Source organism: Limulus polyphemus, unplaced genomic scaffold (genome assembly GCF_000517525.1).
Source record: "Limulus polyphemus unplaced genomic scaffold, Limulus_polyphemus-2.1.2 Scaffold65, whole genome shotgun sequence".
NCBI lineage: Eukaryota > Metazoa > Arthropoda > Merostomata > Xiphosura > Limulidae > Limulus > Limulus polyphemus.
In genome coordinates, this window is record NW_013665675.1 from 417,959 (window position 1) to 441,741 (window position 23,783).

A 23,783-nucleotide genomic window follows, 5' to 3' on the forward strand; every position below is an offset into this window, starting at 1 on the left:
CCTCAGATTGTGAGTCGAGCGCCTTATCCACCTGGCCATGCCGGGCACATGCTACTTTGAAACAAGAAACCAAATTTTCTGTTAAAATACATCTTACTTTTTTACTCACTTTTTACTATAATTTCTCCTTTCTTCAATACAGTATTTATGACCTTTGAATATATCTTCGAATTCACCATAAGCAACACAGTTTAAAGTTAATAAGCAAGGACTCTGGTACTCTACATCAATCACTTCTAAACGGTCATGTTACTTAGTGAACTGAGAAACACATAAACATGTTTGAAAATATCCAAGAAAAACGATTCAGAAAGGTATTAATCAATAGAGAAATTGTGCTTATTAACGGTTGTTGTAAGAGTAACCAGTTATCAATGACACACACGTATGTATTTAGCTAACTAAGTATCAAATGAAGAGTGAACCAAAATATATTAAGCTCTCTCACTTCTCGAAAGGCGCCCTGACGAAATTAAAAAAAAGTATTTTACAATTGTTATGCAACTTCCGATTAGTCAAACACATCTTGGTTTTTGTGTTTAGATTACAAGGTTCCTAGACTTAAAATCTGACTAAACTACTTTATACACCAAACCTAAATTATTGTACTTGACAGTACTTTGTTTCAGTACAGAACCTAGAATTAGCTTTCAAGTTAAATATGGATGATTTAAAACGTACTTTATAATAATAGCTGGACAATATATTTATTATCTTGGAATAAAAGTATGAGTTTATAAAGTATATTAGACATAGCATTTTAGACGCATTTTTTAAAGAAAATAACTTATTTACAAATTTTATCATGCAATGAAAATGTAATATAAAATGTCTTAAACTAGTAAATAAACAAGCGGAATTAAATTTAGTCATTTTCTGCTAAAACGTTTTTACGTATGCATCTTCAACCACTTTAAACAACGAGTAAACACTTTGTTAAAGTTATTATCAACGATTCTTGTATTTGGAAAGTAATCATAGTAACTTAAAACAACGTTAGTTACATTATATAAAATAAAACTGTTTAACGAATAAAGAAACCGTTTGTTACTTGACTAAGGAAACACATTATGTTAATAAAATAATAGGTAGGCAAACAACGATTTATAAGAATGAGGAAAAGTTTTATTGATGGTGGAACATACTACACGTTTCAACAGAACATTGGTCTGCCTTCTTCAGATATGATCTGTACTAAGCAATACAAGGTTTTCTGTCGGTGTTTTATTCTGAGCTTAGTAAACACATTTGCTTCTTGCATGTTCCACAATCAATAAAACTTTTCCTTCTGCTTATAAATCGTTGTTTGCCTACCTATTATTCAAGAAACTATTATAGGAAACGCTGTAAGCTGGTCTCAAAATTGTGGAAAAATGTGTTAAAATACGACTTTTGATATGTTTTCTTAATCCAAGCATTAAAAATTGCATATGAATGAAAAACACAAAAAGTATGGACAAAAACCCAATTAGTTCTCAGATAACACAAGTTAATTTTACTTATTTAAAGGTAAAGTCCTTTGACGTTGAAAATACCGAGTTTTATCTTAATAGTTATACATATATAATAATAGTATTGAAAAATTACTGTTTACATTTCCTTATTTAAAACATAGAAACATAAAATAAAGACGTAAGTGGAGTAATGTTTTAAGACTAGTTTCATCTTACATTTCTATTAACTTTATTTTGCATTTACATAGTTTCATCTATCTGTTTTTATTTTACAGAAAAGAAACTGGACAACGCGCTGTCTCCTATGATTTGATGGCAAACAATAGTCTTGGACAAGGATTTTACATCATGAATTCACCCAAGCCAAATTAGTCAAGTTGCATGAGCAGGTGATCTCTGTGAAATAGGAAATTTCCATATGTTATGAAAAAAAAGTAATCCAAGAGACCTTTGTATGATATGAAAGTTACCTATTGAATGTTTCAGTCTCCAACAACGTTATAGAGTGTAATACAACAAAGATTCTGACAAGTCAGGGTGTAATACAACGAAGATTCTGACAAGTCAGGGTGTAATACAACGAAGATTCTGACAAGTCAGGGTGTAATATGGCGAAGATCCTGACGAGAGAAGAGTGAAATTTAAAAAATATAGGTTCAGGAAAAGTGTTACAAATGAAGGTTATCGTCCTTGGGAAGTTATAAATCCATTACGATATGAAGAAATGGATTTAGATTTAGTCTCTGTAAACCATTTATCTTACTGGAAACCAAAGCTAATTCCAACCTAATACTTTATAACAGTGTTGGGATAACAAACAATAAACACATGCCGTAAATCTTGTAGAATGGATGGGACTAGCCGTGACACATAATCTTTACAGACTACTAACCATATGTGTTGGTATTAGCTTTAAGTAATTTCAAAGAACGTACTAGATTTACCGAATGTAAAATTCTTTAGTTACGGATTGTCTAAAGCTGACCGAAAAGCCATGATGAAAATAACCACAAAAAAAATCAAACTTCCTTTTCGACAATGGTCTATATACGGACAAATATATGACGCTGCAATAGGTTCCCCATTGAGAACCATGATCACATTTAGCTCAACACGTGTCTTGCAGACTTCAAATCCGTCTGTTATAGAAGTCATTTTAAGAAGATATGAGTGAAAGCTAAAACGAGTATGCAATAACATGAATACTTCAAATATACAGTGTTTACGAAACCTTTCGCTCATTAAGCCGGCTTTGATACGACATACATAACAGGGGTTCAGACGTTATTTATATCACCAAGGTCATTAAAAAAACTGTTATGGTATGATTTAGTACGTGAGGTGTAATTGTTATAAATTTAAAATTTATAAAACAGAACTAGAGTAAAGAGTAACGACACAATATAATTTATTTATTCATTATTATGATTTCAACTTGAATTAACTTTACTATCATTTAGATGAACTGGCAAATACGCAGGTTAGTTTTATTGTTCCAGTAGCTGGTTATTCAATCACAGTGTCAACGGGAGACAACTACTTTAGTAATTATAATAAATCATGATTGATAGCAAAGAAAAATAGGTAATGTCTGGTTAGTCAAACACAATGTCAACGAGAGACAACTACTTTAGTTATTATAATAAATTATGAGTGATGGCAAAGAAAAATCGGTAATAATATGTCTGGTTAGGCAATCACAGCGACAACGGGAGACAACTAGTTTAGTAATTATAATAAATTATGAGTGACAGCAATCGGTAATAATATGTCGGGTTAGTCAATCACAGCGTCAACGGGAGACAACTACTTTAGTAATTATGATAAATTATGAGTGATAACAAGTAAAAACCGGTAATAATATGTCAACCACACTATAACTGAAATATTAAGCTCAATAGACCAGTTGAGTCGCAGTGGAAATAGTAGTTATCTAAGAACTATTTAATTATAAATGCTACGAAGAAAAACTGTTACAGTGTGAAGTTGACGATACTTTTATTATTTTTTGCTATAATGAATATACGTCCCACTATCTGGATTATCTTAATTCATTACGTCCTTTCATAAAATTAACCTACGGGACATTAATTAACATTAACATTATACCTATTTTAGGTAATCATAAATCCAACAGGTTTTCTACTTCTGTCTATCGAAAAAAACAACAACAAACCTTATTCGGTGTTGTCATATAGTTGGATAGTTTCATGCCATTTAGTTACAAACGTCTCATTCTTCAGAGACTATAACCTTTATTATAGTTGCCTGGGCCTTGATACAGATATTTCATTCTTACAAAATATAACAAATAAGAATGTGAACTCGCTCAAAACTCGCACCATTTGTAATTGTATAACATATAGATTAGAAAACAAAGCGTTATTATCAAGAAACATCTTAAAAGAATAATGAACCAATAATAGCCGCATGTTGATCTTCAGACTAAGATTTTTTCTCACAATAAGTACTGCCTTCCGATTCTCATTACTGACGAAACTAAGCGCATCTTAAAGTATGAGCATATGAACATATGGGAATGTCGGTAAAACAAGTTTAGAGTTAATAATCCTCCTTAATACCCAATACATCATCATAATAAACACACAGAACATCCGATCAGTGTAACAAACTTTGGAATTCTTGCTAATGCTCAGTCTGAAACTGAACTTCTGATAAAAGAAGCTTTACCACTCTCTGAACAATGATTTACAATTGTTCTAGTTTGATTTAGTTTATATTTTTGTCCTATATATTTGTTGCAGAAGATATATTTGTCTTCTTTTCTGTGGATTACTGATGACTGAATCTTTATTATTTCGAAACGTTTAAAAAACATGCTTCGTGCCCTTATATTCATATTATGTCAAAATCCTGAAACTTTAATTAGTTAGTCCATAAAATCATATGCAACGTTTGCAGTATTAATGATGTTGGTGGCCCTTCTATTATTCTTAACCATACGAATTTATTCAATCAATTCAAATGATTTTCCACAGAATTTGTTTTCATAATATTAAAGCAGAACACTTAAACAAAATGTAATTTAAAAAGGCGAACACTTCAACATGAGCTATCGAAAATGACCGAAGTTTTTAACGTTTAGAAAGAAAGGAATTTTTTTACTTGCATACTTTATCCTTATAGAACAAAGAAAATATTTACTTATTTCTCGATAAACGTCATTGAAATCAATACTACAGTTATATAAATTCTGCCACCAACATATACATAGATAAAAACGAAAATAAAAAAGACATAGTAAAAACATGCACATATTTATAGTGTTGTTTGTTGGAAGTTAAGCACAAAGCTACACAATGGGCTATCTGTGCTCTGCCCACCTTGGGTATCGAAACCCGGTTTCTAGCATTTTAAGTCCGCAGACATGCCGCTGTACTACTGGGTTCTTAAACTATAAGAACTCTATCAAACTTTGTCTCTCAGTGGCACAGCGGTATGTCTGCGGACTTACAACGCTATAATCCGTATTTCGATACCCATGGTGGGCAGAGTACGGATAGCCCATTGTATAGCTTTGTGCTTAATTACAAACAAACTATCAAAGTTTAGAATATACTTGTTCAAGCAAAAATATTTTGTTCACAACATAATTTTTTTGCTTAATAGTTTTTATATCCTTACAAAATTTGCAGTCTCTTTCAAATTTAGAAGTGTTTAGATAAACGATCTAATTTTTGATGTTCTAAAATTTAGAACCAAAAAAGTTTTTTTTCTAGTTTTGATAAGTTAGAAAAAATTGAATTTTATTGAATTATAAACTTTTTGTATAAACACTTGATGTTTCTAATTTACACATAGAATCCTAACTGTATAGAAAAAAAAAAACCTTTGGATAAGGCGTGGCCTAGAGAAAAGCGTGCCCGAACTTCAAAGATGCAGAAAACGCACGTAGAAATCGTACTTATAACGTTGTATTAAACTATGTTATAATTCAGCTGGGTGTGGCCAGTTGAATTAGCGTGCCTGGACTGTAAATACCATAATATGTGTCCTGATTCCGCGACAAAAAAAAAGTGTCCCTGACTTTGAGGTCGGGGATACATTATAAAAGCGATACTCAGCTTCTACTATTCTACCAGACAAGAATAACCCAAGAACTGGCGGTGGGTGTTGTCGGTTCAAAATTAGGAACGACTACGTGCAGAATGTTGTTGTGCAGCTTTATACGACAATTATACTGAAATTAATTTTCACTTAGGAAAAGTTTGACAATTTTCTTGTCTTAAACATACTTACAAAAAATAGTTTCTAAAACAAACATACCGTCGAATCAATGTTATTTGAATTTTAAAAGTTTTTGATTTGTTTTTGTCAAAGCTACATAATGGGTTACTTGTACTATGCCTACCGCAGGAACCGAATCGCAAATTTCAGTATTATAAGCTCTTAGGCTAAGTTTTGCTAACGCTTTATCCAAAAATACTAACATTTTAAATATCCCTTGACATTGGAAAAATATTTTAATTGATTACTAATATTCCAATATTACAGCAACAGTAAATCTAGGGCTTCTAGAAGAGTCAAAGCTATAAAAACCCTTTTCAGGAATTTGATCAAAATATAGACTTGTAGAAACAATTAATGAACAGAGTATTAAACTATATATCAATCAGGATATTAATAATTATACTTAGAGCTTTTTTGTTACGACATAATGACATTGTGATGAGTGATGATTTTAATATAAAATTGGGAAGCTTTTACTTAAATTTTTTTATCGTATCATTTACACAAATATAATATTCTTTGGAATATCTATAATATTTAGTTATAAGTAAATAAACCTTCAAAATAGCAATTATATACTGCTAAATATTCATTTATTTATATTAAATTTAAAATTAATTTTAAACCACTATATATATATATATATAGGTCCAAAGATTATAAGGTCTCAATTCTAACTTACCCTAGTCAATTGTATTCATTTCCCAGTTGTCTAGTTATAATACATTATACAATGGAAATTGCAGGTTTTTAAAATTAATTGTAAAGTCTTGTTTTTTCTTTTTTGATGAATGTTAACATTTCCAATATCAGACCCTTTTATTTCATTATCTTAAAGAGGTAATTAACCATTTCTAGAGTTTCTTTATAGCACGAGATTATGAAGCACATAGCTTAGCCTTTTAAGAGATAAATATAGCAAATATTTATTCATTATTATGCACAAACCTATGGAAACCCGCTATTATAAAATTATACTTGTAGCTAGTTTAATATTCTGCTTTAGTGCGGTATTTCTTGTGTGGATAAAAATACACATTGCACCCAATATGGCAGTATTGTGCAATGTGTCATTTACTTTTGAAGTAACTTAAGATGATTGGACGTTCGTAAAGGCAACTAGGTTTGGCTTCGATGTTTTAGCGAAAATCTATAAGTACGCAAAAGAAAGAAAGTTACTAGTTTTATTCTTTTTTGTGCTCATTAAGTTTATTTGTTTATTTTTTTTACTTTTCTCATTAACTGATATAAAAAGAGAGTTTCAGAAATGTTGTGAAATAACCTGTTACATTACACAAATTCAAGATGTGTTTTAGTTGCTATTTTCTTCCCAAACTCTGATAAGGTTGTTCGTAATATAAGTTAGATAGATTGGAAAAAGTAACAGCCCGTCTTTTGTTACCAATCTGCATTATTTTCATTTCCACTTTCATTCGATGAAAGATTAAAAACGTAAGTACGTGTTAGAGCGAAGTTGAAATACATAATTATATATAGAGGGCTAATTGCAATTCATAAGAACGATTCGTTTATGAAATGCAGTGGCATGTTGTCAAAAACGTAAGCCGAGGCACCATTGGCAATATGTTTCTCACCTGTATACATTTGATCTGCAATGAATTTTAATTCGACAGACAATGTCGCCACGAGTTGCCGTATGGTTTGGAGGCATATGTACTAAGTCTTTCCAAAAAAAAATATTTATAAAACGAAATTGTTAAAAGGCATAAAGCTTTGTTTGTTTGTTTGAAGTTAAGCACAAAGCTACACAATGGGCTATCTGTGCTCTGCCCACCACGGGTATCAAAACGCGGTTTTTAGTATTGTAAGTCTGCAGACATGCCGCTGTGCCACTGGGGGCGGCATAAAGCCAAATAATCCAACACTTAAAAAAAAAGAGCTTTCAATATTCTCTAAAGAACCAGACAATCTCAAGTAGCGGAGACCTTAAGACAGAAATTGGTTCCAAAACCGTACTCCAAACAGATTTGCAGAAAGCTTTTCATACATTAAGTGAAGACCATGGTTACAAAAAAGGCTCTCCTGATCCAAAAAGTCATTGTGTTGAAGGTGAGCATATCTCCTGGTACCATTAACAACAACAACAAAATATGAAGTAAGATTTCCACGTAAGGTGACTAAAAAAACTTAAACCATACAGTAATCTTACTTCTTCAAATCCTTCGACGCATTTAGAATCAGACTAAGTAGGATTGAACTTGGGAAAGTTGTTCTAGAGTGGCACTGAATCTGAAACACCAATCTATATTAATTAAAATTGTGTGTGAATTTGTTTGTCCGCGAACACATCACAAAGTTTCGGAGCTAGCAGGTTCAAACTTGGATGCGGACTGGTAACGTTATTATCTACATAGTGTAACTCATTTTCCAAAGGAGTACTAACAGGAAAAAGAGGGCTACAACACGCACAAAAGGGCCACCCTGGTATGATAAGGTTGGGTGGTAGATTTTTGGAATCGCTGAACTCGAATCTGGAATTGATGTTCCTTTCCTCCGTCTGGATTGCGGGGTCGCTATGTTTGAAACTGTGTTCATAATCCGCCCAAAAGCTAACTTGTTTGTTTGTTTTCGAGCAAACCCACACTGGATTATCTGCCGTGTTCACCGCGGGAAATCGAATCCCGGATTTGCGCGTTATAAGTGCGTAAAATTACCGCTGTCCCACCGGAGAAACACAAACTAACAGGACTAATTTAGCGCACATATTCAGGTACCAAGGGCGGGTGCCCTAATGGTTTTTCGTTCGGGCACATACCCCTTGAGGTAGATATACTAATAATTAAAAATAGGGAAGGAGATTTATCAGCACAATGGGGCTTATTTACATCATGAAGAGTCCTTTGGACAAAAATGACTTTATACCCGCACTCTCTATTGGTAAATAATGTTGAAAGCAGCTGTATTGCATTGAGAAATAAGATGAAAAAAAAACATAATTAGAAAAGAAATTGCAATGCAATTGCAAATCTTCAAATACTTTTTCGCATTTCGTGTTTATAGTCATAGATTTCTCTTCCTAATATCTTAACGATAAAAATCACAGATTCCCTTTTCAATACAATAGCGTTAAGGTTATGTTTCATAATACCATTGAGAGTTCCATCTAGTTTGGTGTTGTTTGATGTCTATAATACTGCAATTAGCTTTAGTATTTTTTCATTTATATTTGTGAATTGCGTTACGTTGATAGGAGTTTTAAAAATTAAATTTAGTGTTATTTCTCTGCAGTAAGAATCAGATTATATATCAGATTATAACGACTGATTATGCAACTGCAGGTTGCCCCTTTCCTCCTCCCGTTGGCACAGCGGACAGTCTAAGGGCTTACAACGATAAACGTTAAATTTCTGTACCTGCGGTGGACAAAGTACAGATAACCCATTATGTAGCTTTGTGCTTAATAACAAAGAAATAAATCTTATTCAGTATGTAGTCAGACATAGATATCTGTGATGGTAGGGGAAAGCCATCCCGGTAGAAAAAAGCAACAAAACTACCGCCTGATATGAGTACGAAAATCTTATTTTTTTAATGAGTTGAGAGGACTTTATAACCCCTCTCTCCATTGATAAATAATGTTGAAAGCAGCTGTATTGCACTGAGAAATGAGATGAAAAAAATACAGATTTAGAAAAGAAAGCGTATCTGCTTATAAATATTCAAAGGACGTTTCACATTTCGTGCATATACTAAAAACATTTGTAGCCAGCTCGTTCGTATTCACCATGGTGACATCTTAACAATGTGCATTATCGTTCTGTAATATTTTTTCAGAATGTATACATGGTATGCCATAGAGTTCCAGCAAGTGCGTGTAAAATAAAATATAACGACATTATTTGTATGTTATGCACTATATATACTTAAACAATGTGTATGTACGAGCTTTTACCAGTAGCAAAAAATAATTGAAATTAACATATTAAAGCAATTCTTGCTATAGAAAATATCCCTGAGTAATATTTTAAGAATTGTGTCGTATGATGATCGAAAATGGTTTAGTCCTGTTGCAATACGTGACTTTTTAACGTCTAAAGTATTATGTAAAACATTTTTCAATAGTATATTACTTCGAATATATTCTTTATAAATAATTATTCCCACCAAACATGCTCGCCCTTTCAGTTGTCGGGGTGTTATAATGTGACAGTCAATCCCACTATTCGTTTGTAAAAGAGTAGCCCAAAAGATGGCTGTAGCCTTTCACTGCTAAATTATGGACGGCTAGCGCAGATAGTCCTCGTGTAGCTTTGCGCGAAATTCAAAACAAATCAATACAACAAATAATAATTATTATGCAATGTTTATGACAATATTTGTTAGAAAAAACATTATAATTTTGTACAATAACTGAAATATATATTCTAATATACGTATAGTGTAAGACAAATCCCATACTGGTATATGCTCGAGTGCTTAAAGTGAAACTAGTTTTTAGATATTGGTTGCAATGTTCTAACTAAAGTTATATTTCCATTACCTTAACAACATCTATAATAATATTTGATTCAGCAGTTTAAATTATTCATTGAGTAGTCCTTCCTTCTAGATGTCTGATCTATATTTTTGAAATTAATATATATGTCGGTAAGTATATTCTTCACTCTTGTAAAAAATACTTGAGTTTGAATACTTAATAGCTAGATTTCATAATTACCGAATTTAACAGCAGAAAATAAAGAATCCTTATTCATTTACAATAAAAATTTTGCGCCTAAACTTCCTTGCACGAAATACAGTACTGTTATTTGTTTAAGACGTGAATCAACGGCACATTTCTCATTGGTCATGACAACCAACCATTGAACCGTTGATAACATCAAAATTTTGTTTCGGTCTCATTTCTATGCTTGATAATCTAAAGTTAGATTGCTTAGTTGGATCATTTCATATGAAACGTAAATTACACTGTAATAAATTGGTAGATTAATTCATATGACAGTGTTAATTACCGTTCAAATAGTAATCAAATCCACGCATACATATTACAAAACAAATCAGATCGGGTTCCAAATACGTCTACAATATTATACCTTTCTTAAGTACCCAACTAAATAAAGTTGATATACACTTCCATGGATATATAACATAATCGATAAAGAGAGTTTCAAAACACTTTTTCGATTGATTCAATTGATTCTGTTGATTCGATCCTTATATTACAACAATTGATTTATAATTCTTGAAGCAATGAATCCCCAGGAGTACTGCTTAATGTTGTTACTATTTTTTAATCCAACTGGTCAGACAAAAATATATACATACACGCCTACCTTATAAAAAATAAGACAATTTACATCAAACAGCACCATAGCAGACTGAATGGGTACATTTTTTAATTTGTGTATATATATATGCTTGAAACATATTTACTTGAATGCTGAAAGTAAATAATTGGGATGCTATTTTCCCAACACATAGTTTATTGAAACGCGTAGCCTTCCCATTCAATAGAACGCAAATATGTTCATTAATAACTAGTGAACAATATTATACCCATGTTGATTAAGTTTAGTCAATAAAGATTATAAAGACTGCATGCTACGAAGAATTTGTGTGCATGTATCTTTAAAGCGATAGCAAAATCGAAGGCTACCATAAAGCTCTCATTATTTACGACCATACGCTGTTATAATTTGTATAGCAGGTACAAGAACTTTTGATATGGCAATATAATCGATAAAATATTAGCATTGGTAAATATTGTTTTCTTAAAACTAGCTTACTATTTACTGTTTTTACAGAAGAATGGAGGAAGTATTCACAGACGTACTCCAATAATAAAACACGATGATCAAAAGTTTCGAGCCTAGTTTACGAAGAAATGGAGTCAGTCATGATTGTTCAAAACTGTGGAAAATGTTGGTTTGAAAGCCGATATAATATACTTTTTTGTTTGTTTGTGGATTTACACCACTAATATAGTGACTATTTACAAAAAATATCAAATTTTCATTCATCAAATTACTTACGTCAACAAAGTAACCGTTTTAATTTGCAGTAAAGTTTATTAACAATGGAAGAAAATACTACAGTGCAACCATTTAAATGTTAGTTATACTTTATGAAGTATTTCTTTCATATCTCATACAAGGTTCCATTTATTTGTGTATGCAATATGAACTGATTATCTGCTGTGTCAGTTGATTGTTTAAGCCATACAATTATCTTGTTGTGATCGTATCAAAGCTACTCGGCAAGAAAATCTGTAAGAGTTGAATCTAGCTTGACTTTCGTAGTAGCTATCTCTCTAGCAGGAGTATCGTTATAAAATACCGTATTGTCGAATGCTTATTCAATGACATCTGTGATCAGAGTCAATCAGCAGTGGAAGAAAACCCATGACCGTCAATCGCTGATATCAGGTCGACAGGAAGGTTAACAGATATCAGAAAGTTTCCTGATCGATTGTTTCTTTCGATGTAGTGAAGATTAGGGCAACTCCAATCATAACATACAAGGAAAAGGACATCGCAAAAACTTCCAGACAAAAGCAAACAATAACTCCAAAAATTGATTAGTTCAGATGCAAACAGGAAAGCAAAGTTTCAGGGATGCTTAGAGCGCTAACTGTTACTAATGGGTGACATATATATATATACATACATACAGTCTTTAATTATCTCCAACAAAAGATATATAATCCATGGAACTAGTTGAGAGTTAGCGTTATACAAAAAACAAAACAGTTAAGAATGTTAAGTGTTCAATATAGTAGCTCAAACGAGGCTACTTCATTTAATACGAATCGAACAAAACATATACTATAGTTAATGCTGTAATTCTTATAAAAGTTAGAATATCTTACATCAAGCTTCGAATATATATATGTAGTCTGTTTTGTCATTTACAGAACGAATGACCACAGAATACAGCTATCAACATGTTAATATTTCAAGGACTTTTGGCGGCATGCAAGCAAAGATGGACGTTTTCGCTGATCACCGGAGCTATTTTCTTTGATATGCGTGTACTTCCTGTTTATTCTGATTTCCTATGTTCCGCGTTAATTTCCGTTATATAAATCTGTTAAGAACGGAAGAAATCAAGTATGTTTTGTAACAAGCAAAGTTATAAATATACAAGTTTTATTGAGTAAATAATTTATAATGTTTTTAAAGAAACAGTATAGTTGAATTGAAATAAATAAAACTTGAGAGTTATGCCACCGTATATTTAAATCTATTTTCACAGCAATTCTATATTTGTTCACAAATAGAAGAAAGACTGTTTGTTTTCTAAAACGAATGTTAATTATTTAAAAACAAGTAATATGTTTTTGTTTTTTTTTACTAGATAGTTTCTGTTCATTGTGAGATCCTTGCAAGTACCATTATATATGTATTCCCAGTCCTTGAAATATACTACCAAGAGCGTTTTACAGCATTACAAGTATTTTATCATTTAAATGAAAAGATCAGAACACGAAGATTAAAATATGAAAGATTTAGGAAAACAGATCGAAATTTTAGGAATGACTAGATATTGCCGGATTCTTGCAATTAAAGTTTCATTAAATACTTGCCAATTAATTTAGAATTTGGAATAACTCAGTACTTTTGCATACATTTATAGTTTAGGATAATTGTTAAGTTTCGAAGAAGAAATAGTTATAGCTAAGAAATGAGCACACTGCATTCAAAAACTAGAAGAATGTCTCCTACCAAACCACTCAGCCTTATCTTAACACTCTTTTCTTAAACAGCTGATGCTGGATTTTTAACAAAAAAAATATCCTTAAATAAAAACTTGTTGCTATTTTGTTTAATTTTATTTTTCTAAATCAAATGCAAACTTCAATGTTTTTTTTCGAACCTTCTTATTTGCATACTACACACTAGAAAGAGAAAAATAATTAATTATTACTTTTGAACAAACTATTCAATATTTCTTTGCAATAGTCGATCATTGTAATTAACAAACTATTGCCTACATTGAGTGTGGCTAAAAGCACATGACTTTTTCAAGACACTTTGTTCCGGAACGCTAGTAAAATGTTTGCCTGAAATTTATAAAAATAATCTACTTCATACTTGCGGGGATTTTTGTTTTTCGATGCAGATGTAATTTAAAGAAAAGTTCCAATTATATGAAAATATGCAAACGTATTGTGTTAAATTGAATTTCTGTTTGTATGGTTAGACACTTGTTCATTATAATTTTAAAAAATAGGCTTACTATTAGAAGAGTCAGTAATTACGTGTGATAAGAACCTTCTTAATTAACATTTTACACTGAAAAAAGTATGAAGTACAGAGAAGACGAGTTATTTATTTATTCATCAACTTTGGCGTACCAAATGACATTCATCATGAACAGGCAAACTTAGAACTATTTCTCCTAACAAGGAACAAACGCCTATTAAAACAATAATAAGTATTATTATGAATATCCTATTAAAAACAATGTTACACCATGAACATAACTTGTCGGTATTGGTAACAGCGTAACGTCTACAGTATGTTTCCAGATGTTCATTATTTCTTGTTTTAATTTTTTCTATGCTGCTACGTAATATTTCATTATACAATTTCATAAAAATCACAATATTTTTTTTCAAAAATTCATAAGGAATATCGGTTTCAAATATAAAGGTTGCGTTTAGAGTGAGCAATAGTAATATATCCGACATAAGTTTCTAAGCCATCATGATTAATAATGATTATTTGGATTAAGGAAACATTGTCGAATTCAAAGTAGTAATTACTAAATACCTTTGATATGTATTAGACTTGTAATTTTCTAAATAACAAAAAAATACCTTTCAAGCACCACCTAATAAAGCTGTAGAAAGCATTCACACACACACACTCATACATAGATGTATAAAATATTTCTCTCAATATAACAATACTTGTAAAACAAAATGAAATAAACTTACTTTTTTCTGGCGGGTTCCCTTCTAATTGAATATCGTGACAATAATAAGTAATTAAACAGGTCGCGATGGTGACCATATAGGTAACTAACAGTTTCATCTCGTAGTATTTCTGAAACAAAAGAACGTATTTTCAAGCATAATTTACGCAGAACAATACGATCTCAATACTGTGGATCATCTTAGTTAGTATTTTACAAAAATTAACCAAAGAACGTATGTCACACTGAGGGAAAATTACACTAGAACTTAAGTATCTACGTAAGTGCGGCTTGTCCTCCCAGTGGTTTCTCACTCAAATGTCGTGATGAGACCAGCCGTGAGAAAGGCAAGCTGTTGGTGAGATGATCAATATCAAGACAGACTTGCAGCGTCACCTGTGTCTTGAATAAACTGTCTTTTTGTCATCATTTCTATAGTGAATTTGGCAAATAGTGTGAGGAATAAAGCTGACAATACGATTTCTTAGCGTTTCTAGATAGATATGAAATTTCAGCTCTATCAAAGGGTCAGCTATGATTGCGTCGCTTTGACAGAAAATCAAATTGGATAACCTAACGAAAAAGTAAAAAAGAAATATGTAAAATAAAAAAACAAACACTCATGACACGATGTAAGAATAAAATGGTCAGTCATTTACCATATGAATTACGATGTTGTTTGTTGTTGGTGTTTTGTTTTGAGCACAAAGATACACAATGAGCTGTCTACGGTCAGTTCACCGCGAGGAATAGAACCCCGGATTTTAGCGTTGGTTCATAAATTTACCTCTTACCTTCTCGGATAAATTAAATATAGATATTACTCCTAAATTAGGACCCAAAGCTTAGTTAAAAGTGCTGCTGATTTTATAAGTTAGACGTTTTATGTTTTTGCATATCTTCTTGGTTAAATTCATATAAAACCGTTAACGATGCAATGTTTTTAAAGTATCCCATTTATAGATATGAAAACTGATAAATTATTCAGATCAAACTGTAGGATCTTAAAGTTATTAAAGTTAGTATCATGGAAAAGAAACAAGCTATTCCCAATAACTAATCCGGCGGAAATTAACAAGATGGATTCACTGTAGGTTAATTAATATCCTCTTACGTAATTACCTTTAGTCGAAGTTAATGCAACAATTATTAAGTGTTTAATAATTACAAGGGTTACTAGGTAGTCTTCACGAAATTAATAAATGCTTCTTCGAGGTAACACAATAAGTACAAATCCGTATAATGAGTGCTATCGGACTTCTTGATGTAATACTTTATTTTGAAATAGCCACTTATTAGCAAAGAACAAAAGAGCATGCGATCAGTGACGAAACTAATGTGATTATTTTTTCACGGCTTTTGATTGGGCGAAATAACATGTATTTACTGAAGCTTACAAAGTTCCGTGTGCACGTGGTAGTGGTTTTATGTAGGTTTCGAAACAGTTTAAAATATTATACATGGAAACGAAAATATTACACGTAAGACATCAGTGTAAACAGAATACATATTGTACGTAGACCTATTTTTTACTCAAACAGTCAGTGAGTTTCATTTTTTTAAAAAAGTTAGCACAAAATTAAATATCGAAAATGGCCATTTAATCGATTTAAAACTCTTTCTTTATTTCTAACACATGAAGCATTCCCTTTTTTTTCTCAAGTTACTTTTATATTCGCTGGATTTATTTTCTTGAGTGATGATACATTTAAGGTTTGTTTACAGGAAAGTTATGAAGATTAGTTATTTCAAGCAACTTTTTTATTAATAGAGCGAACTTTCCTACTAACTTGAAGAAAATAATATATGTTAAAAAGATGTAAAGGAATTATTTAATAAAAATTGTTTATCGACTTAGCTATGACACATTTCAAGGAATGCTCTGAATAAACGGTGGACATTAAACAAACGTGCCAAAGTAATGGCCCTATATCACTTAAAGCATCTTATCGAAATAAATAAAAAGCATATTGGAGTGTCAAATGTTTGTGATGATGTAAAGGTCGAGTTCTGTTTCGTTTCAAATATTTTAATGTCTTGTACACACCATTATACATTGTGAGAATTACATGTAATTCTAGCATCTTCGTTTTGCATTTTGTATAATGCTCTGTAGTTTCGCATTGCTTCAAAATAATGTTAGAGAAATCTTAATAGCCAGATTCCATAGAAACAGGCGGCGATTTTATTTGCCACTTTTATATAGTTTAATCATACTCTTCCATGAATAAGGACAGTTTATTCCAGTTGAAGTCTTATCACGGATTCCTGAGTATATAAACACGATATATTTTGTGGTATTTAAAGAGCGTTTAATATTACTGTTCTCCGACGAATACAGCCGTTTAGTTAAAACATTCTCCAAGTCATAATGAGTTAATTTCACTTGTAAATTGTATATGAATGTCTTTATGAGATTAAGTTTTGAAAGACCCCACCCCATCATGCCTTGTTTTCATTGTTTCTTCCTATCTATTACAGTAAGAATATAGTTCTATATCTAAAACATTAAGTTAAGTGTTATACGTGGTAGTTAGTAGATTGCAAAACAAAAAGATAAACAACAAATTTAGCTATAGGGTGACAAATTCTGAATATATGTAGAAAAGAGGTAAGAATCTCTGTAAAAGAGGAACTAATTGTTCCAATTTAATCCAAGTAGAGGTCACATCAGAGGTCACAAAGGAAACCATAAACATTCGTATCTACTCCTCTCCTATCACCTGAAATCCAGAGAGATCTATCAGGTGATACAGGAAAACACATTTCGTTAGGCTAAAGAGTTCACTAGAGTTTTTTTTTTTCCTGTTTGTTTGATTTGTAAAAGAAACATATAAAGCAGTAAAAATCACATGATACCAAAATAGAAATAATAACACTAAACGGCTTTACTTAAAATATGAAATAAAAGTTTTACGGAACAATTTTCATTTAAAAAAGTTCGAAGAATAATCGTTTTTATTTTCAATTGCATTTAAAAGAAATAGAAACGTCTATTGTTAACAAGTGAACTAAATGACAAATTATATTATATTTAAAAAGTAGTCTTCAGAGGAGGTACAAAAGTCTTTTGTTTAACAATCGAACTCAACAATAAAGTATATCCTATTGAATCAGATAAGTTACGTTTGCCTATGATTTATAGAATATCAAGTACGTTTCTGATTATTGCATATTGTTTAGTAGATAATATTAACAGATAATTTATGAAATACATCTCACGAAAAAAGCTGATTTTTTTAGGCTCATATCGTACTAATTAAATGGTTCTTAGTATAAGGATGCTTGGTATGCTGTTCATGAGTAGAACATTTCAAATATCTTAGATATGAAATGTTGATTTGAGACAAAACATTTAGACATTATAAAAAAAGAAAGTAATATATAAATCTGATACAGAAAGTTAAACAATTCATACATATATACATCCACTAGAAAGAACTGTTGCAATTTACAGATAAAATTTTTTATTACAATTTTTGAAAGATAATAAGATATAGCAGTGTCTGTAATAGAATATTTCTAAATCAGAAAAGAAAATTCTAAAGTTTTTCCTAACTAGTTTGGATCTGCAATAAAGTAAAATATGAATAATCACGAGTGATAAATGTCTACTTAAAATAAAGTGAAGGTACTTTAATGTCCTAAAAATGTTACTTTTTATTATTTTGAAGACTAAACTACTTGTAATCCGTGTAAATGTACTGTCACTCCACGTTTCTGATTAAAAGTGATCGTATAATTACTTCGATTAGTGTTTTTAAATTGTATGAACGGAATATCAGTTAAAGTTAAGCTCGTAATTTGTCATCTACAACTTTAAATAAGACAATACTCATAAAAGAAATATACAGTGAAAATCAGTCAAGGGGAGCACATGCTATAGAATTCGTTTAACGTCAGTCTTTCTTGCTCATGATCATTCATATCTCGTTATACTTAAATGTTAAATTCAATAATTTCCGGTGACGTTACTAACGGCGCTACGTCATACAAACGTGAGTTGAGTTTAAATGTAGATAAAATAATTACAATGGCACCAGAGAGTCATCTTACTTAATGTTTTTAATGTCATTTCTAGTCCAAATGTGAAACCAAAGTATAGAACGAAAACACGAAATCATAAAGAGCACGCCCGCCAGCAGCTTAGCGACAAGTCTAAAAGGCTTATATAATTAAACACTGAATTTCTGTACCCGTGATGGGCACAGCACAGATAGCCCATTGTGTATCTTTGTGTTTAACGACAAACAAACAAAAAATAATTATTTTCGAAACTCATATTCAAAAATATATGCATAGATTAATAATTTAGTTTACGGCATTCACATGTCGACAAACTTTTGTAAACATTTTAATATATACATTTTAAGTACAAAATCTATATGTATGTTGAATCAAAACTAAGTGATGAAGGAAAGTAGGTAGACTGTATAGCAGTTTCACGCAACACTCGTCCAAGTACAAGCGTTTCTAGAATGATAATAGGGCAAAACATGAAAATCAGAAACTTTATGAAAGTCAACATCTTAATAACACCGTATAGCAATCAAATTTCAATATGGTGAAGATATTGAAAGTGTGGTTTGATTTATTGTTCTCAAACTACATATTTTGAATAATGAAGATAGTTTGTCTTAAATAATTGTTAAAACTCATTGTTTTTTATCTCTACGCATTGGATCACCATTAATAATGGCCATGATAATTATTGTAAAATATATTTAAAGATTAGTAATTATACATTTTGTAAATGAGGCGGAGTACCATCATTTTTGCAAATTACATTTAATACAAACACAAATCAAATGAAATAATTTTGGTTCTCCATTTTTTTCCTTCTAATACTGGCCGTTGATCAAAGTTTTTTGAATATACATAAGCTCTGCTCCTACTTTGAGCTCCAGCGGTAAGCCTGAGGGCTAATAACACTAAAACTAAAGATCCAATACCCGCGGTGGACACAGCGTAGATATTTCCAGTTGTATAGCTTGGGCTTAAAGGCAAAAAAACAAAAAACCCTATGTCTTCCTATCTGGTGTTAACGGTGTGTTGTGTTAAAACATCTTCTATCGATATTTTGTTCAGTTAAAACTCTTGGCTAATTAGAAAAACAAAATCTTCTGAAAAGAAGAGCATAAAAATAAAGTATTCAAACGTAGAAAAATACTCAATATTAAAATTAATACTACAGTATGAGATATGATGATATACGCTCTATTTAGTAGTACTTTCGATGACGAGGAACCCACGTTTGAGACTAATAATGGCTGGAGCCGGCTTGAATGGGTAATGAAGAAAAACTTTAATATAACAGCAAATGTACAACGTTTCGACAAGGTTTTGTCATCATCAGGTACCATCAGGTACATTCAAGCCGTCTCCAGCCATTATTAGTAGTACTTTCTTTTTGCCGGCCGTAGGGGAATAGCAATAAAGGAATAAGCTTGAAGAATGTCTACCAAAAGTAACTGCTGCGTAGCAGCCAAATATTGCTAAGTTATATAGAACAGTTGTGTAATTTGTTTGTTTTTTTAGCATTATCTACATTAATACCAAGTTATTGTTTGTTCTTTAGATTTCATGCAAAGCTTTGCGTTAGCCGTCCTTAATTTTGAAACCACATATTAGAGGGAGACAACTAGTCAACACCACTCATCGCCAATTCTTGGGCCACTCTTGACAGATAAAATCGTGGTATTTGACCACCACGCATTTCATCGCACTCATGTCAATTAAAATGTGGAACGTATTTTATATTTGGCGGCAACGAGAAGCGAACCTCAGCTCCACAGCCCGGAACGCTAATCATGCTATTCTTTACAGTATTGTACTCGTAGGAATATCATATGTTGCTAATATTCATGATGTTAGAAAAACACGTAGGTTCAAGAAGTCTTGATAAAAATGAATAAAAACCATATAACCCGAGCGCTTTCGAAAGGTGGACCTTTCTTCTTCAGTGAAATATAATTATTCTGGGTTTGTAAATAGACTATTTCATTTGCTATCAGAAGAATGTATGCAAAAAAAAAAAAACATTTATAAAGTTTCATGTAACAATGATAATGAAAAAAAATCAGTTTTTAGAATATATAGAGAAGGTTATTATGAAAGCTGAGGTAGCTCGAGGTTCTCAGCTGCTAATGGTGTTAAACTTTCCATGCAACAAATCAAATGGATTCTGTTTTATAATACGAATGTAGCAATGTTACATTTTCATATATTATTTAGTTTGCAAATTATGTACTGTTTTGCATTCTTGTTTACAACAAAGGGAAATTACGTATGGAACAGTTACCGTGCTATAGCTGTAAAAAAATAAAATATTATTTATTTGCTTAACTTGAGTGGTTTGGTGGAGCGATTGATTTGCATGTATTATTTCTATTCTTCTTGTTTAGGGAAAGCTGCTGGCATTCAATTATGGATTTTCTTGCACATGTATTAGTAAAGGTTTCGCTTCAGTATTCATAACAATATTTAGTGTTTCAAACTTTTAGTCTTAAAAGTATTCCCTACAATTTTCTTAAAGATATAAAAATACTCAAATTATATGCGTTATTTACGTTTTGAGTAAGCTTCGATAAGATTGTATTTTTGGTTGATCGGGAAACGGAAATATTGTGAGTTGGCTGACGAATTTGCCCTACTTTTTTATGAGCTTTAATGTTACTTTGGTTCAACTTGAATATGGATTGAAAGTACGTTTTTGCAACCTAAATATCGGAAATATACAGTTTTTACGATTAAAATTATATTCTGATGTTTTGTTTTCTACTATAACAATAGCTATTGAAAATCAGATGTTGTATGATTTTTCGTAAGTACTTCTTATCTCATAAAAAACTCAGTAGAACACATTATTTGAATTACACTTTAAAATTTTGATTGAAGGCATTAGGCCATATCTAAAAACCTTTTACAGGTTTTGGCGAATTACAGACCAAGCGCAAAAGCAATAATAAGCTTGGTACACTGTGAAATTCTTAATTAATAACACAACGTATTATAAGTTTTTATCAATGAAAAGCTGATGTAACTGTCCTTTGTCCGAGTTATGAACTTAAAAAAATGTGTGGGTGAATACTATTATAAATAACACAAAAATCCTAACTTTCAAACAATATATGTATAACATAGCATATTATTGCAGTATTCGTTATAGCCTCACCAAAAGTTTTAAGAACTCACTATGTATATAATAAAAACATGGTATACACTGTGCGGTTGTCAGGGCGACTTTGTAGGAAGAGGCAGCCAAAAAAGTGACAGTAGGCGTGCTTTCTGCTACCCGCTTTCAACACCCAGCTCTTAATGTCCTTTCACGTTATTAATTAATTTACGGTAATTTGCCGCAGAAGTGTGTTACGGGCCGAAGCTGAAAGGTCTCGGGTCAAAGTAGGTAGTGGATATAACTCAATAAACGGTTATTTATATCAGCCTTATGGTGACTGTTGAAGTAGAAACTTCAGCTGACTTTATGTAATATTCCAATAGTGGCAGCCATTTTTTTCATTGAGATGTATAAGACGTTTGTGTATCCTCTCTCCCACACTGCGTGTATGTTGTGTTATAGAAAAGTTAATATATATATATATACTGGTGAGAGGACGTGGCGCCATTTGTAATTGTAGTCAACGTTAATTTACGTCAAAGATAAGATAACAGCATTAATGGGGATGGAAGGGGTTGTGAACCTTCATTAACATGCGCCTTATCCCAAGCTATCACCTCACAAAGTTTGGTTGATATTGGCCAATAATCCTAGGAGTAGCTAGATAACTGACAAAAACAGACAGACACACAGATTTTATATATATATATAGATATTACAACTGAATTCTCTGCCAACGGCAGCTTGTTTTAAGAAGTTTAATTCTAATACTATTTCTTCCTTATATGAACAAATATCTATAGTCATGTGGTGAAGGCTGACATTTTGGGAATAGGAGTGACAAGAGTTTGTATACAATTGCTAATCTTTGTCTTCCATCTGATCAAACAATTTCCCCATATGTATGTAATATTTTAAGAAACATATTAACTGTCATGTAACATTTTCATCTCGTGTCAAATTTAGTTATTTTACTACTAGTCTTAAAGATAAAAATCATTTCAATAGATAAATGTGGTATTTATAAAATCTCCTGTAACTGTGGCCTATTGTATACTTGCCAAACATCTAGACTTAATGAACAGAAGTAGGCTATAGAAAAAACCGAAAACGGATAAACTGGCTTTAGTTGAACATATGTTCTCACTTGAACAACGCTAAATTGATTAAATACTCTAATAAGAAATAAATGTAAAGGCATCATTAGAAGTATCTAAGAATTTGAAGCTAATTTTGAATAGTAATTTTTTGGTCCAGGGATTGCAGAAATCAATTTTAAAAGAGAGATATAAGTAGTTGGCAGAACTATTTATGCTAATTGTTAGGTCGAAGTTTCGCGTTATGCAAGATAGGAAAGGTATATAAACTTTGGATTAGTATTTCACTGCTGCTTTCTTCCTGAATGTGGTTGGGCTGACCACCGAAATATGTAGAAGGTTTGTAGGTTAAGCCTAATGTTTTCAGTATAGTTTTGAAAATCTTCATATTGTGTTATTTCTAGCGTTTTCCTGTTGTGTTTTTTCTAATAAGACCGTTACTAACTTGATTTCAACTACATTTCATCTCTTTCATCTTCTCTGCATTCATGTAATACTAGTTTACATGAAACTGACTCAACACCCAGCGGCTTCTTCCGCCTTTAACATGTTTAGATACCCGATGAGGCCTAGTAGTTAAAGTACCGAGATTGTGCATCCAAATATCCATGGTTCACGTCCGTTTAGTGCAAAAACGCATGATTCAATTTGGAGCCGTGGGTACGTTATTAGAACGACGGTTAAATCATACTATTCCACCAGATTAGAATAGTCCAGGAGTTAGCGGGGAATGCTGTTTACTGCCTTTCCTCTAGTCTTTCAGTTTGAAATTACTTACTGCTATTTCCTGATAGCCTTTTATAGAGCTTCGAGCGAAAATTCTAATACGAACAGATACCAAACATTGTCCTATTTGTATTGTGTATATTACTCGATTGTGTTTCAAACTATTGTTATTGACATCCTGTGAATATAACGAAAATAGCAAGGTTAAAATGTGAAAATGTATCCTAACAACGTATATATATATATATATATATATAC

At 31.6% G+C, this 23,783-nt stretch overlaps 1 protein-coding gene across 1 annotated transcript in view; it reads right to left on the minus strand.

Annotated features, from left to right (window-relative positions):
- Window positions 1-14,883, minus strand: part of LOC106465038 (contactin-6-like) — a 129,034-nt gene extending 114,151 nt beyond the window's left edge. Inside the window, exon 1 of the mRNA XM_022393368.1 lies at window positions 14,608-14,883. Within this exon, the coding sequence (XP_022249076.1) occupies window positions 14,608-14,704 (97 nt within the window). The 5' untranslated portion in view covers window positions 14,705-14,883. The remainder of the gene's footprint in view (window positions 1-14,607) is intronic.
- Between the last annotated feature and the right edge of the window lie 8,900 nt (window positions 14,884-23,783).